Source organism: Agelaius tricolor, unplaced genomic scaffold (assembly GCF_023055355.1).
Source record: "Agelaius tricolor isolate 1412-34295 unplaced genomic scaffold, bAgeTri1.0.p SCAF_1, whole genome shotgun sequence".
Taxonomy (NCBI): Eukaryota; Metazoa; Chordata; class Aves; order Passeriformes; family Icteridae; genus Agelaius; species Agelaius tricolor.
Window position 1 is genome coordinate 109,016,850 of NW_027269261.1, and position 14,191 is coordinate 109,031,040.

Genomic DNA, 14,191 nt, shown 5'->3' on the forward strand with positions numbered 1-14,191 from the left:
TTTTTCTTCTCCCCTCATTCTTGTGAGCAACACAATCAGGCCTAAAGCCTGCAGATGGGCCAAAAACCCTACAGGTACCATAAGGATTGAGGTTTTCTAAAGTTAGCCTTTTGAAAAGTGTGGAGGAAAAAATCCAAAAGTCTCCCAAAGATCTTTATTTGCCAAAGTCCCTGTAGCAATGGTGCAAGCAGGGGTGGTTTTTCCAGCATTAGTACTGGAACCAGATGAGTTTACTGTGAATGCCAGCACTGTTTAGCTTTCTTCTGCTCCTTTCTCCCAGGCCACTTGTTAAATCTAAAATTAGAGAGCATCGTGCTGCCTCTCCAGCCTCTCTCTGTCACAAAGGCTGGCCAAGGTACCCTGGCACTGCATTCATCCGTGAGTAAAGTGCAGGAGTTTGTCCCCAGTTCTCTGGCACCCCGTACCTGCTACAGATGTGGGGCTTTGGCTTAGCAAGACATCTGAACACAGCCTTGCTTGAGGGGGACCCCCTCCTCCCCCCCAACCTGCTAGGAAGTCAGGAAAGTCCTCTCCAGCCAAACAGATTGCTAATAATTTGGTGTTTGAAGTGGTATGGCTTCCCTCAGAAGAGCAGGGGTGCATCACCACCTCTCCCAGCCTGTGGCTGCTGGTTTTGGCACCCACTGAGAAGGAGGGAGGGAAAGTTGGGGTACAGGTCCCAAGAGGCAAGCTGAAGTCAGGGTCTCCTCCCATGGGATACATGCTGGTGTGGGCAGGAGGCAGCCAGTGGCCATGGTGTGTTGCACCCAGATCTCTCCCTTAGCTGTGTCTTGGTGTGCAGTGCACACTGGTGCCTGTGGGAGGCTTTGGAAGAGTCTTACCTTGGCTGGCTGCCCAGCACAGGAGAGGCCAGCTGGGACACACACCTACAGAGACCTTCCAGTCTTGCCAACTTAAAATACAGGCAGCTGCTTTAAGTGCCTCAAGGGTTTGGGGATCACAGCCTTAGAGTTCAGCACCTTAGCTCCTCTTTAAGCACCAGAGCAGGATGGGCCTCCGGGGAAAAATGTATCAGAGAATTTCTCTGGCTTTATTTCCTGTAATTAGTGGCCTCAGAAATGAGAGAACTACCACTTTAGAGCATTAATGTATTTACACACCCACATGTAACATCTACTTGCCTGTGTAACAGCAAACTTTCAAATTAAAGGTAACTTCCCCAGCATTAGCTCATTTGTGCCGCAGAAGGAAAGCATCCAGATGCAAGACAGCAATTAGGCATGTACTTAGTTGTGGGTTTAAGCCTGTCCTCTGTGTTTTCCTGAACTGGGGCCTTTGACCCAGTCCTTCAGACGCTGGAGCACACACCTACCTTCACAGCCATGATTAGCTCCAAGTGGAGCTACGTAACTTCAAATGGATGTTGAAGTGCCTGCAAGGAATTGCACAATAGTGGTAGAGGTGAGACTCCACATTATTCCCAGTGCTGGAAACTCAAATGTCATTCCCTTCCTGCCTCTTTTGAGGTCTCTAATGTTTTCTGTCAGGATTGGAGATGTCACTTTCAGATGGTGCCATTGTCCAGTAAATAGTTTTAAGTATGGTGGCACAAGATTTCTGTATTCTGCTAAAAATAAATTTTCAGTAATTTGTTAAATGTGCCTAAGCTCATTCAACTGCTCCTTCAGATTGTCTTTTAGTCTGTGATATTTTATTTAGCAAACACTGAGGAAATTTGCTTTGGTGGTTCCAAATGGTTTAGAATTTCATTCTTACCTCAACATGGGAGGATTATTTTAGGATGAAGGCGTGGAGAGGGTAACAGTAAAAAAAAAACCAAACCAAAACCAAACAAGAAAAACCCAACAAAATCCAAACAATTGCATTGACTCAGGACATGACTATTTGATAATAATGTTCATATATTGCAATCATATGATGCAACTTCCTGCTGCTCATGTCATGTTTGTCTCCTCAGTCAAGTACAGGCAGGTGACATCTTTTGGTCAAGCTTTAGAAAAAAAGTTCAAGCTGGGGGAAGATAATTTGCATATTTACAAAATATTTGGCAATCTTTTTGTTTTGTTAACAGGTTCAAAAAGACATTATTTAAAATGTTTCCAGTTCTATGAAGATTAACTTTGTAATGCTTTTTTCTTAAACGCGATTTATTCTTCTCTTCTTCCTGCTGGCCCTGACATGCTGGCCGTTAGCTCAGCCCTGTCGCTCGCTTTCCCTTTTGTTTATGGACAGTTTCACTTTCTGGTTTTGAAGCTTTTCTGTTTGGGTTGAGAGGAAACATCTGCACTTGCTTAAAAAAATGCCTCCTGGAATGTTCAAAAGGGCTCAGGAAAATGATTTTTAAATGATATGAGAAGTTGTCTTCACAAAATCAGAATTTGAGGACTGAAGTTGTCTTAATATTGAGAATTATTTGAAGGCTCCCAGAAAGACCTTCTCTGAGCAAAAGGTTTTCAAAGGCATGTCACACTGCCATGGACACATTTAGAAAACAGATGATCAAATTTTGTACTTCTGAATGTTGGTCTCTGTTCTCATTTTGAGTGGAAACAGTCTTTGTTTTGCCAGCTTCACAACTTCGAGGTTCTCTTTCTACTAGCAAAAGAAGTGCTTAATTTAGATCGAAAATGTGAATCGGCATAATTAAGCTCTACCACTCGAAGTGTTCAGTACCATCTCACTCCTGAAATTACTGTTGCAATTACTGTCTGCCTACAACCGTTTTTCAAGTTTTTAGAAAAGAACAGATCATTGTTTTTATGAAATGTTTCTCAGGCTACAGCTCAGAGCACAGGAACTGAGAGCAAAGTCTATAGCTCTGCAGCAGTCTGTAGCTGGAACACCCACACTGGAGTAACTTCAGGCAACTCCTTCACCCAAGTTTTATCAATACTTAAAAGTAACAGGAGTTTTGTCCCTTTTCCTCTTGCATGCACTCACTGCTCTCAGATCTGAGCAAATAATCTGTTGACCTCAGTTAGACGTGTCAGGATCCTCAAGAGGCATGTCTGGGGTTTTTTCCTTTCTTCCACCCCCCACCATCACCCTCAGATCAGTAACTTAGAAATGCAGCTGCTTCATTCTTGTTTTGTTGTGAATCTCTTTTCTGTGTGTCCCTCTGACCACAGAAACTAGACAGATCTTGGAGGAGTATGTGCCTATATTTACTGTATATGTATGTGTGTGTATATGGGGGTGGGGGGGAGAAATGCATTTCAAGAGTGAATGGGAGACATTCTGATTGGTAAAAACTTAAATTGAAGATCACAAGTTCAAAAAAAAAATTCCATTTATAAGAAATATATCTCTTTAACTTTGAAGTATGGCTCCTTTAAGAGCAGCAAGAAGGGTTGTAAACCTCTCAATCAGTTTCAGCCCTGGTTTAAATACACCTTCAGTATAAAACTGAAGAACCTCTCCTTGGCCCTGGACATTACCTTCTCTTATTTTACACAGTGCTGACACACTTGTTTATGTTTTGGTCTCTCTGGTGTTCCCAAGTGTCCCGTGTGCTCAGGTAATAACGGAAAAAGCCAAGAGGGGATTTATGGATCAAAGATAGCTTGCAAACTAAAGAGACCTGTCACAGTTAGACTTGAAAAAATATCTTTAAATATCATAACTTCTGTCTACACATGGAAATTAATAGGAGGGACAGCTTTACTGGGAAAATTCAGAAGGGAAGAAAAGAGCAATTATCTTTAGTCAGTCAAGAGAGAGCATGGGATTGTTGCACAAAGAAAGTTACGATCTCTGCATGAGCTTCCTTTCTGTCACTCCTGGGCTTGCTCCTGCACATAAGGCATGTACATCCCCACCCTCATGTTTAACCTTGTGACAGTGGGAGCTCTTTCTCCAGCTGAAGAGGCCCCAGCTTCTCTATCACTTTTCCAGCACCACCGGCATTTCTCCTTCCTCTTCCCCTCCCCCTGGGTTTTTTTCTTTAAAAGAGAAAAGTGTCAATTTGAACTTCCTGCTTGACAGACCCCACTGAGAAACTGATACGGGCCTGATAAGGTGGTATTTATTTATTTTTCCTGCTGCAAGGCTTCACAAGTTCTGCCTCCCACCCCCCTGTCCAGGTTTCAGTACTGCCTGGTCTTGATACTTCCCGATGCTGATAGTGTCACCAGGAATGTTTGCTCTGAAACACTGCTGTGGTGAAAGGCAGCTGATAAGAAGATAGAGATAATATTACTTACAGTGCCATTTTGAAGCTTCTTGAACCTAGTAGGACCTCTGTGCTATGCCCCAAAATCTGGCTGACATTTAGAAAATGAGTTATCAGTCCAGGAGTACAGATAAAATTGCCAAAGAAAGTAAATGTTTTTTAAAGCTGGAAAACACAACATGTTATTACTTTATTTTTGATACAGCTCTGCATTAAACTTTGGACACTAAGAGAAGTAATTGGGAAGCTATCTGTGTGCTTATGTGTGCATATGCTTGCTGTACAACACTTTAAAGTTTTATCATAAATATTTTAATTGAACCTAACGGTGTTCAATTGCATTTCATTGGAGCTTGAAAATATCCAAACTACTCAAAAATCTCAAACTAAATTTGCTTGTTACTAGTCTAATGCCATTTCAAAACGGATGCTACTGTAAAGTGGGTTGTTGTAAGTAGGAGCATGTTTTGCAGGCAGCTGTTTTCTTGGATAAGTTTAATAAATGGCTTTCTTTGCCTTATAGGGTAATGTTGCCAAATGATAGATTCCATCAGGGTAGTGAATAGTGAAGCAAAGAATCTGTGTTCAAAGCAGCGTGGTCATTGCCTGTTCTCATGTTCCTCACTTGGTTCAGATAATCCACCAAAAATCAGAAATAACTGTTTCTCACCTCAGATAGTGAAGTAAGAACAGTCAGTCACGGGAGCAGAAATGTTTCTAAAGGACTGCAGTGTTCTTGAGTCACGTGCCTACTGGTGTTGGCTTGTACCTTCTGATGGAAAGCCTTGCACTAACTAACTATGATTATGAAACCTTCTTAGTTCCCCCCCCCCCCCCCCCCAAATAATAAAATATCTTACAAGTAATCAAGATTATGTAACAAAGGTAAAGGCAGATTTGTTTTTTTACTGAAGTCATCTTCAGTGTGCTGTTAAGGTTGTATTATGTCCAGATAGCAAGGTCTTTGAATACAAATAAATAGAGTATGTGCTGACCTGAGATGAATGTATGCTAGCTTCTATGTCCTTCTAAATACATATTTCTTTCCCCTTTTTTTTTTAAAGCACATTTCAACTTAAGCTGGAGCCAACCAGTCTTGCTTTCTTTTGCTTTGCTTCAGCATTTTTTTTATAAAATACAGCTGTAAGCAGAGGAGTTTTGCATAGACTGAATGCCACAGAAATCTGCAGTAAATAGTCTGCTTTGTTGTAGATGTTCCTAAGCAGTATATTTAATGAGTAATGATCTGTTTACTGATGGAGAATACCTTCTCTTTGAAGAAGGCTTTCATCCTAGCCAGCCATGGTTTTTTTGGTACTGTAAGTAATTGAACTGGCTGGTGAAGTGACTGCTGCGGTTTGGCAAAACCCGATTTGTCATGCCTTGTTATTTTACTGAGGAACATTTCTGGGAGCTTGTGTTCTGCAAAGTCCTTCAGTTAAACCTGTATTGTGAACAAATGCTCATTACCACATTTATTAGAAATACTGCTTAAAGAGACATTCAACAGCAAAGCTAGGCAAATTCAAGGGGTAAGAAAGTTGAAATCAGTTTGCAGAGTGAAGGCTGGCACTCTGCAAATGCATCATCATCCAGATCTCTATGTACTGGTTGGTATCCCTTAAATTAACAATGCTTTTTATTAACATTTAATACCAGCAGGCATTTCTTCACACAATTAGTTTTGTGGCAAGTTGAATGATTGCTCATCTCTGAGAGTAGCCCTTCCTTCCCACTAAACTTGTAGGGGTTAGATTCTGTTTTGAAAAGAGATAGCACCAGTGGCATATCTAAATAATCGTTATCTTGTCTTTGTATTTCAGCACAAACCCACGTTAATCCAAAGCAGCACAGCACTGATAAAGATGAGCTTTATCAGAAAAGTGTCCCAAAGAAGGAGCACAGTGTGAAAGAAATCCTGAAAATGGAATCCAATCCTCCTAAAGGAAAAGACTTCTTTCAGACCAACATTTCACCAGTTACTCCAGAAAAAGACTTGGATGATTTACATAAGAACTATAGCCCGGAGAGGTGTTTCTTCCCTCGAGTTGTCTACCCGATCCGACCTCACATTCCTGAAGACTATCTGAAAGCTTCCTTAGCATATGGCATGGACAGACCAAGCTACATCACTCACTCACCCATCCAGGCATCTACTACACCAAGTCCTTCCGGGAGGAGCAGCCCAGACCAAAGTTTAAAAAGTTCAAGCCCTCACAGTAGTCCGGGGGTCACAGTTTCACCTCTGGCACCTACTTCCCAAGAGCACAGAGAGCCATACTCTTACTTGAACGGATCATATGGCTCAGAAGGATTGGGGTCTTATCCTGGATATGCACCTCCTGGCCACCTCTCACCTGCCTTTCTACCGTCCTATAACCCCCATTACCCCAAATTCCTGTTACCTCCATTCAATATGAGCTGTAATAACCTGAGCGCTTTGAACAATATCAATGGCATCAACAATTTCAATCTCTTCCCAAGGATGTACCCTCTTTATGGCAACCTGCTCAGTGGAGGTAGCCTTTCCCACCACATGCTCAACCCCACCACGCTCCCCAGCTCATTGCCCAGTGAAGGAGGCCGTCGACTGCTGCAGCCTGATCATCCAAGAGACTTCCTCATACCAGCACCCAACAGTGCCTTCTCTATCACGGGCGCTGCTGCCAGCATGAAGGACAAGCCATGCAGCCCTACCAGTGGGTCCCCCACCGCTGGTACAGCAGCCAGTTCGGAACACATAATGCAACCTAAACCTACCTCAGTGGTGTTGGCTGCCACCGGCGGTGAAGAAGCCATGAATCTCATTAAAAGTAAGAGGAATGTGACCGGTTACAAAACCCTCCCATACCCACTGAAAAAGCAGAATGGGAAGATCAAGTACGAATGCAATGTTTGCTCCAAGACCTTTGGCCAGCTCTCCAATCTGAAGGTAGGCAGTGGAGAATAAGACAGGAGCCTTCTTTGAAGGCTCAGGTTTCTCCCTGTAGGCTTTCGAGGAAAAGCAGGGTCAGGCCTCCCTTGCTTTGTTAGGCCGTTTATGTGTCTGGGCTTAAGACAGTATCCCCCAGCAAGAAAGCGTGGTTGTGTGCTTTAATACTGAGCCACCTAATTAACTAGATAACATTGTATTTTGGCAATGGGACTCTTCCGCTGACTTTAGGAAACATCTGAAAGCACTTTTGTTGTAGCACTGGAAACTGCAAATTGTTCATTGCTTTGTCTCTCCCTAGGTGCACCTCCGAGTACACAGTGGAGAGAGACCATTTAAATGCCAGACTTGCAATAAGGGCTTCACGCAGCTGGCTCACCTCCAGAAGCACTATCTGGTACATACGGGAGAAAAACCCCACGAGTGTCAGGTATGTAACACAGAGAGAGAGGTGATTCCTTCGGAGGCCAAAGGGATGGCAGGGCTTTGCACACCCCCTACAGTGTGCAGGGAGGGCTGAGGGACAAACCCTTGGCTGCTCAGGGCCAGAATCTGCACCACAGCCGGGCCCAGCCCTGGTGCAGCAGCGTCTGTGAGACAGCACGATTGCCTGCAGCCTGCTAGAGCAACACCTGCCTGATACAGTTTTGCCATCAGCCACACTCAAAATGACATTCAGCAATATTTAAATAAAAAAGGTGGGGATTTTTTTCCCTTTGTGAGAAAGTGTGAAGATATAGAAAGCTGCTTCTTCATCCTGCCGTCTCCTCCTAGGTGTCTGTGATTTAAACCATAAAATCGCCTCCCACTCATTCGCTGTTTCTCTGCCACCCCCCACATTAGGTTTGTCACAAGCGGTTCAGCAGCACCAGCAATCTCAAAACCCACCTGCGACTCCACTCTGGAGAGAAGCCTTACCAGTGCAAGCTCTGCCCAGCCAAATTCACCCAGTTTGTGCACCTGAAGCTGCACAAGCGTCTCCACACCCGGGAACGCCCCCACAAATGCATCCACTGCCACAAGAGCTACATTCACTTCTGCAGCCTCCAGGTCCACCTGAAGGGCAACTGCCCCGTCGCCCCGGCCTCCGGCCGCTCCATGGAGGACCTGAACCGAATCAACGAGGAGATCGAGAAGTTTGACATCAGTGACAATGCTGACAAGCTGGAAGAAGTGGAGGACAATATCGACTTAACATCGATCGTGGAGAAGGATATACTGACCATGCTCAGGAGGGAAATGGAAGGAGCTAACCTGAAAGTCTCTCTGCAGAGGAACCTGGGAAATGGGCTTATCTCCTCAGGATGCAACCTTTACGAGTCGTCAGATATGTCAGTTATGAAGTTGCCTCACGGTCACCCACTACCTCTGTTACCTGTAAAGGTCAAGCAAGAAACAATTGAACCAATGGACCCTTAAGACTTTTTGGCAAAGTGATTTTTTTTATTTATGACTTGGCAAGTCAGGGTGCCTGTAGCAGTTGCTTGTACATAGTTTCAATGCTGCAAAGCAATCTTGGCTTACAGTAGTTTCCCTACGCTCTTCAGCTGAAAGAAGGAACTCCAAAGTTACTGTTTTCTCAGGGCATAAAAAGGGGCAAAGGACTCTGCATTGCCTCGCCAGTTACTAAGAGACAATCATTTATCCATAATTATTTTTTCAATGATAGTACTTCATAATTTATTATGCAATTAATCATTCTAAAAGCAATAATTAGGAAAATGTTTACAATGACTGGAAAAATTCATTGTAATTTTTACTTTAAATGTTTTTATTTTTTGTTTTATGGGCCATTCTTTGTAGATATTTTTTTTCTGCACATCTGTTTTAAGAACCTAAGATTAGGGTTTCAGTAAATGTGTTTTATGTACCAATGTCTTTTAAACAAATGTGGTTTTTCATATTGCCAAAGTTGGACATGTGACATACAGAATCCTAGATCTGTTGGTTTGAAAAAAAATGCTGTGTACTTTCATGAGCAAATCACCCCACTGGGAATTGAAAAGGAGAAAAAAAAATAGCAAACCAACAACCCAGAGTAGCAGCAAGCAGGGAAGAAACTTTTTCTCCTGCCTCTCTTCAGGGGAGGAGAAAGATTCTTCTACCTGCAGCTCTCCCTGGAACAGATGTGGCACAGCAAACACCGACCTGCCATGGACAATACCACAGGTTTTTAGAACACAGCTCCAGCCCCACACATTATCATGTAACTTTAAGACCAAAGGACCACATGAGCTTAAAGTGGCTTTTCTAAAATAAAATCTCACTTACATTCTTTTGTTTCCAAAAGCAGTTTAAAAGCAAAGACACAAATATTATTCTGCCTAAAAGGGGCTTTGGGCAGATTTCTTTCTTCTGGTTTTTAGTTTTTTTTGGGGTTTTTTTTGGCCAGAGCCTTCCAGGGATAAAAAAAAAAAGATGGTCATATTCCCTGAGAAAGAAGGGATTCAGTTTTACTTGTATTTTTCTCTCCCACTTTGCCTGGGTAGAAGTGGGGAACAAAGTCCTTTCCTGGCACATAAATTTTTTTCCTCCTTCCTGTACGACTCAGATTTTTCTCAGTATTTGTGTTTGTACATTTTGTGGTTAATTTAATTAAAGAAGAAAAGGGCATTGCAAAGTTGTTGAACAACAATTACCTCAGTGCTTGTGTCCAGTGGTGCAGACAATGCTGTTTTACCTAAATGCTTTGCTACTTTAGAGAAGAAACCAAAATGTGCACAGGGAAAGATAGAATGCACATCCTTTTATCTTTTTGTTTTGCTAAGCCCAAAGATGATATGGTGACGTTTGAGGTGTAGCAAAGAATACATGTATATTTATAGATATATTTATACCACTATACGATATATGTATATGTATATATATTTATACCACTTAAGTTGTGAGCCAAACCATGTAATAAAACCTATTTTTCATCTAAGTGTGAAAATCAAATGTTATCCCAGTTCTGCAAATAACCAATGACCTCAAAACCAGAAGGTTGAACCAAGGCATTTATCACTTGCAAATACACACACACAGCTGAAGGTGAAGCTGGAACTAGCAAACACGTGAATGACATCATCATGCATCCACGTGTGGCATCTCAGTGAATTTGGTGGGAATTACCCTGTTTGCAGGCCAGGGCTCCTTCAGTCCCCTGCTCTCCTGGCAGTCTGCACTGGGGGGGAAGGAGGCTGGTGGTCAGTCAACAGCCAGCCAGAAAATGTAACCGAAAGAACTTGAGAAGAAGCCAAATATGACCCGTGCGTGATGTGGTCACAAATCACAGTAAGGGCAGCATGGAAGTCAGGTGGGACAAGGCCCTTGTCTCATTGTGCCCTGCCACTAACGAGTTGCACAGTCAACTCACATGAACATTATTAGCATTATTACACACCTCCCCACCATGTATCCCTTTTTGTCGGGTTATGTTCTTAAAAAAAGTTTTTAGAAGTCCACCTCAACAATTCAGGATTCGGTGGTCTTTTTTTTTCAGCAAACTTCATTTTGATGCCTTCTGTTAAAAAAAAAACAAACAATCCTGAAATACAAATCTCCAAACACAGCTTTTGAAGGACTCCAGTTCATTACATTTCCACTCCTGCAAATTGTGAGGCTGACATCTTTTAAATGTAGCAATAGTTCATAAATATAGTACTTAATTGTAGGATAAACCAAAGTATCACTACTCTGTCACTGGACACACACTTTTCCTATTATTGCCTGTAGTGCTTTCTTGTATTTGATACAAAATTTACAAGAATTTATATGCATCAGCTTTAAGAATTGTTACTTCTCTTTACTGTTTCCCCCTCCCCTTAGACGTTTTACATGTGAATGTAGCAACAATCAACAGTGTTTTTGGGGGTTTTTTTGTCTCTCCTAAGAAAGACTCTGACCAAAGTTAACAGGCTTTTTACTTTGCTAGAACAACAAACTATTATATGTTTACGTATTGGTTTACATCATTATTTATGTGCAAATTGTCAAATGTAAATTAAAAATAAGTGTTCATTGCTTTACTGATGCTTCCCTTGTCTTCAATCTCTCTGCACCAGCTGGGTGGTTGTGGCCCCAGCGCTGGTACACTGAGGGTGATGGTGTCTTCAGCAATGCTGTCCCTGCCTTTGTGGGTTCTGATTTTCCTTGACAGAAAGGTGCAAACATCGATGCCAGAGCTGAATACGCTGGCTTCATTTTGTACAGAGGTTTCCTCAATTTCAGCCAGTACCTTTTTTTAGAAAAAAAAAAGCCAAGAATTTTCAGTGTTTCAATGGAAATGCTTGAATGCTATCTGCCTCAGAGATACATGACCAGGGTTCTCATTTACATTTTTCCAAATGATTGTCATTTCTGGCCTGAAACCCTAACCACCGGGACCACAATGACACACTCAAAATGTCAGTGTGAGACCACTTAGTCCTGTCTCAGCATGGTGGGAACTGCATTCAAAACAAATGTGGATCTGTTGTAAGTGCTCACAAAGGAGATGTGAACACTGCACTAAATCCAGGGGAAGGTCAAGTGTCCTCCCCTCCTTCCCCACCTCAGCCCAAGAGTAACAGCAGGCCAGGATGCCCCAGAAAGCTAATTCAACATTTGCTACTTCCATCATTTACTGTGAGATCTAAACCAGAGAGGCCATGTGCTGCCCTGCCCTACCTGAATGTTAAAGAAATAACGTTCCTGCACATATTGAGACACTCAGCGCCGTATGATGTTTTAAAAGTATTTCACTGTCCTCTTAAAAAAATTCATTTAAACATCTGTCTCAAGAATTTGAAATACTGCCAACACTGAACTGTGGAGTTAAGAAAACCAGAGCACTGTTGTCATAAACGTGCCAAATGCAGCATGTTATATTCCTATATTCGACAGAGCTATTGCTGTAATAATTTTTTTAAAAAAACATAGGATAACCATTACCACCATAAATCATACTTCATTACTTGGCAAAGCGTTACGTTGTGCTGGAGAGTTATGTCCTGGGGACACTTGTAAGCTTTAGAAGATGTTTAATAAAACACATTACATAAAAAGACAATGCACGTTATAGATCACAGCCGAGCGCGGCCGAGCGCGGCAGCTGCTGCCTTGGTTCCTGGCAGCCCCCAAGCCGGTGGGAGCCGCTGAGGGCTTGGGGGCTCCGAGCAGCGCTACAGTGGGATTCAGCCATGGCAACACCACCACCACCAGGTCAGACAACCACAACAGCCTTAGCAAGGGGCTGGGGAGGGCGGGGAAGCACATCAATTCGGGAGTTGCCACAAACGCGGCCCTGCGAGACCGCGTGCCCCGGCACAGGGCCGCTGGCTGCCTGTGGGCAGGCAGGCCTGATGCCCATCCTGCTGTGTCAGTGTGAAAATGCTGAGGGGCTGAACGTGTTGGGCAGTGTGGCCTTGCCAGCTGAGCTGCTTCGCCACAGGACAGGGCGAATTACAGCAGAGATAGACTTAAGCACGGATTTAGGGAGGATGCTGCTGCCCCTCTGGCTGGTTTATAAAGCCCAATGCTTCTTGGCTGGGTACTGGGGAGACACCGCTAATTCCCAGTGTGGGCAATTATGGCCTTGAGGTCGAAAATGAAAAATGTGACTCACTGAGGGGGTATGAGCCCTTTGGGTTCAAATCAGTGTCTGCCAGCGCACGGCCACGTCTCAACACGTGCTGGGACCGTGTGGGATGCAGCCCAGAACCTTTGCTGTCATTCAGAGGTGTTACATTAGAGTGAGGGAAATAGTTGTGGCTGTAATTAAAGGCAGCCAGGAAACACTTGTCTAATTACTGCATGAGCCGGAGCTGAGTGGATGCGGTGCGGCTGAGGAATGTGACCATCATGGGGCAGGTATCTGCAAAACACAGGCTGTCACAGTGGCTAGAGAAAAACTCACTGACAGCATCAAAGCAGCCGCCCTGGCTCTGAGAGGGAGGTTTCCCTCCTCTGTGCAGGGTTGGGGTAGGCTGGCAGGGAAGAGGCAGCTGCCTGGCCTGGGATGTGGGGAGTACAGGTTGATATTTGGGTAACATCAGCACAGTCTCACCTGAACAGCAGAAAAACAAGAGCTTTTGTTAAAGATGTGGCACTTCCCAAAATCACAAGTGTTTAATTTTTCATGAGATGCTGAAACAGACTCATCCTGCAACCAGCATGTCTGCTGCCCTTCCCATTCTCCTGAGAAGCACATGGAAGAGCTGGCAAAGAGCATATTTGCACACCAGTGAAGGCCACCTTTGTACCAACTGTCCTCAGTGACAGAGTTTCTGACACACTGCATGACTCTGTTTTCACTCATTTTTAAGAGACTGGGGAACATTTCCCAGCAATTCACTGTGGCAGCCAAACAGGAGAGGGGCCGCTAAGCCTCACCGAGACACTGCTGCCCAAGTGCTGACTCCTGATGCAAAGTTGTATTCTCATCCCATGACAGAGGGGTCAGGTTGGAGGTGTGTGCAAGCAGACATTGCCTTCTGCTTCAAAGCCAAAGTATCCTTAGTTCCACCATGAGAGCTTGCAGCTTGGCACTCCTTCAGTGGTGCTCTACACAGGAAAACCCAGCCCAGGTTTGCCTGGGATGATGCTTTCCACCTCCAGGCAGCACAGGCTCTGCTGGCTCAGGCTGTTCAGCTCTACAAACATCAGCCTGCACAAGCTCACCTAGGAAAGGCCCCTGAGACATCACCTCAGCACCCTTTAAGGGCAGGGCAATACAGCTCCCTGTGCCAGCCCAAGCCTGGAGCCTGAGCATCTGTCTCCTGGCACTTGAGAGGCACCTGCCAGCCATCACATCTGGCCACAAACTCCTTTCTGGAGCTGGGGTTTACACAGACTGGCTGCCACGAGCAGTAAACAAGCGAGCAGAAGCCCAGGGGTGGGGCAAGGCTCCGCAGGGAGTGGTGGGTGGCACACACCCCCAGGGCCTGACCCTCCCTGGCAGGGACCCCTGCAGCTGGCAGGGGGAACTCTGGCACAGGGCTTGCATGAATTTCTGCTCCTTTTTGACACCAGGGCTTGGGGCAGAAACCTGTGCCCAAAGCATGGGGACAGGCAGCACTGGTGTGAGGTCTGGGCAGAGATCTCTAAAAAGAGATGCCTGGCCCTTCAGGAAAGGGAGATGGACACTC

At 44.3% G+C, this 14,191-nt stretch overlaps 2 protein-coding genes across 7 annotated transcripts in view; one reads left to right on the top strand and one right to left on the bottom strand.

Moving 5' to 3' along the window:
- The window catches only part of PRDM1 (PR/SET domain 1), a 33,180-nt gene extending 22,088 nt beyond the window's left edge, over positions 1 to 11,092 (top strand). For all 5 annotated transcript variants that reach the window (XM_071446675.1, XM_071446667.1, XM_071446658.1 and 2 more), the window contains 3 exons: positions 5,977 to 7,085; positions 7,387 to 7,515; positions 7,929 to 11,092. In XM_071446675.1, coding sequence (XP_071302776.1) covers positions 5,977 to 7,085; positions 7,387 to 7,515; positions 7,929 to 8,504 — 1,814 coding nt within the window. In that variant the 3' untranslated portion in view covers positions 8,505 to 11,092. The remainder of the gene's footprint in view (positions 1 to 5,976; positions 7,086 to 7,386; positions 7,516 to 7,928) is intronic.
- The window catches only part of ATG5 (autophagy related 5), a 101,326-nt gene continuing 95,560 nt past the window's right edge, over positions 8,426 to 14,191 (bottom strand). The window contains exon 9 of one of the 2 annotated variants that reach the window (XM_071446720.1): positions 8,426 to 8,460. In XM_071446720.1, the coding sequence (XP_071302821.1) occupies positions 8,441 to 8,460 (20 nt within the window). In that variant the 3' untranslated portion in view covers positions 8,426 to 8,440. The remainder of the gene's footprint in view (positions 8,461 to 14,191) is intronic. The other variant, XM_071446745.1, reaches the window with a different exon arrangement.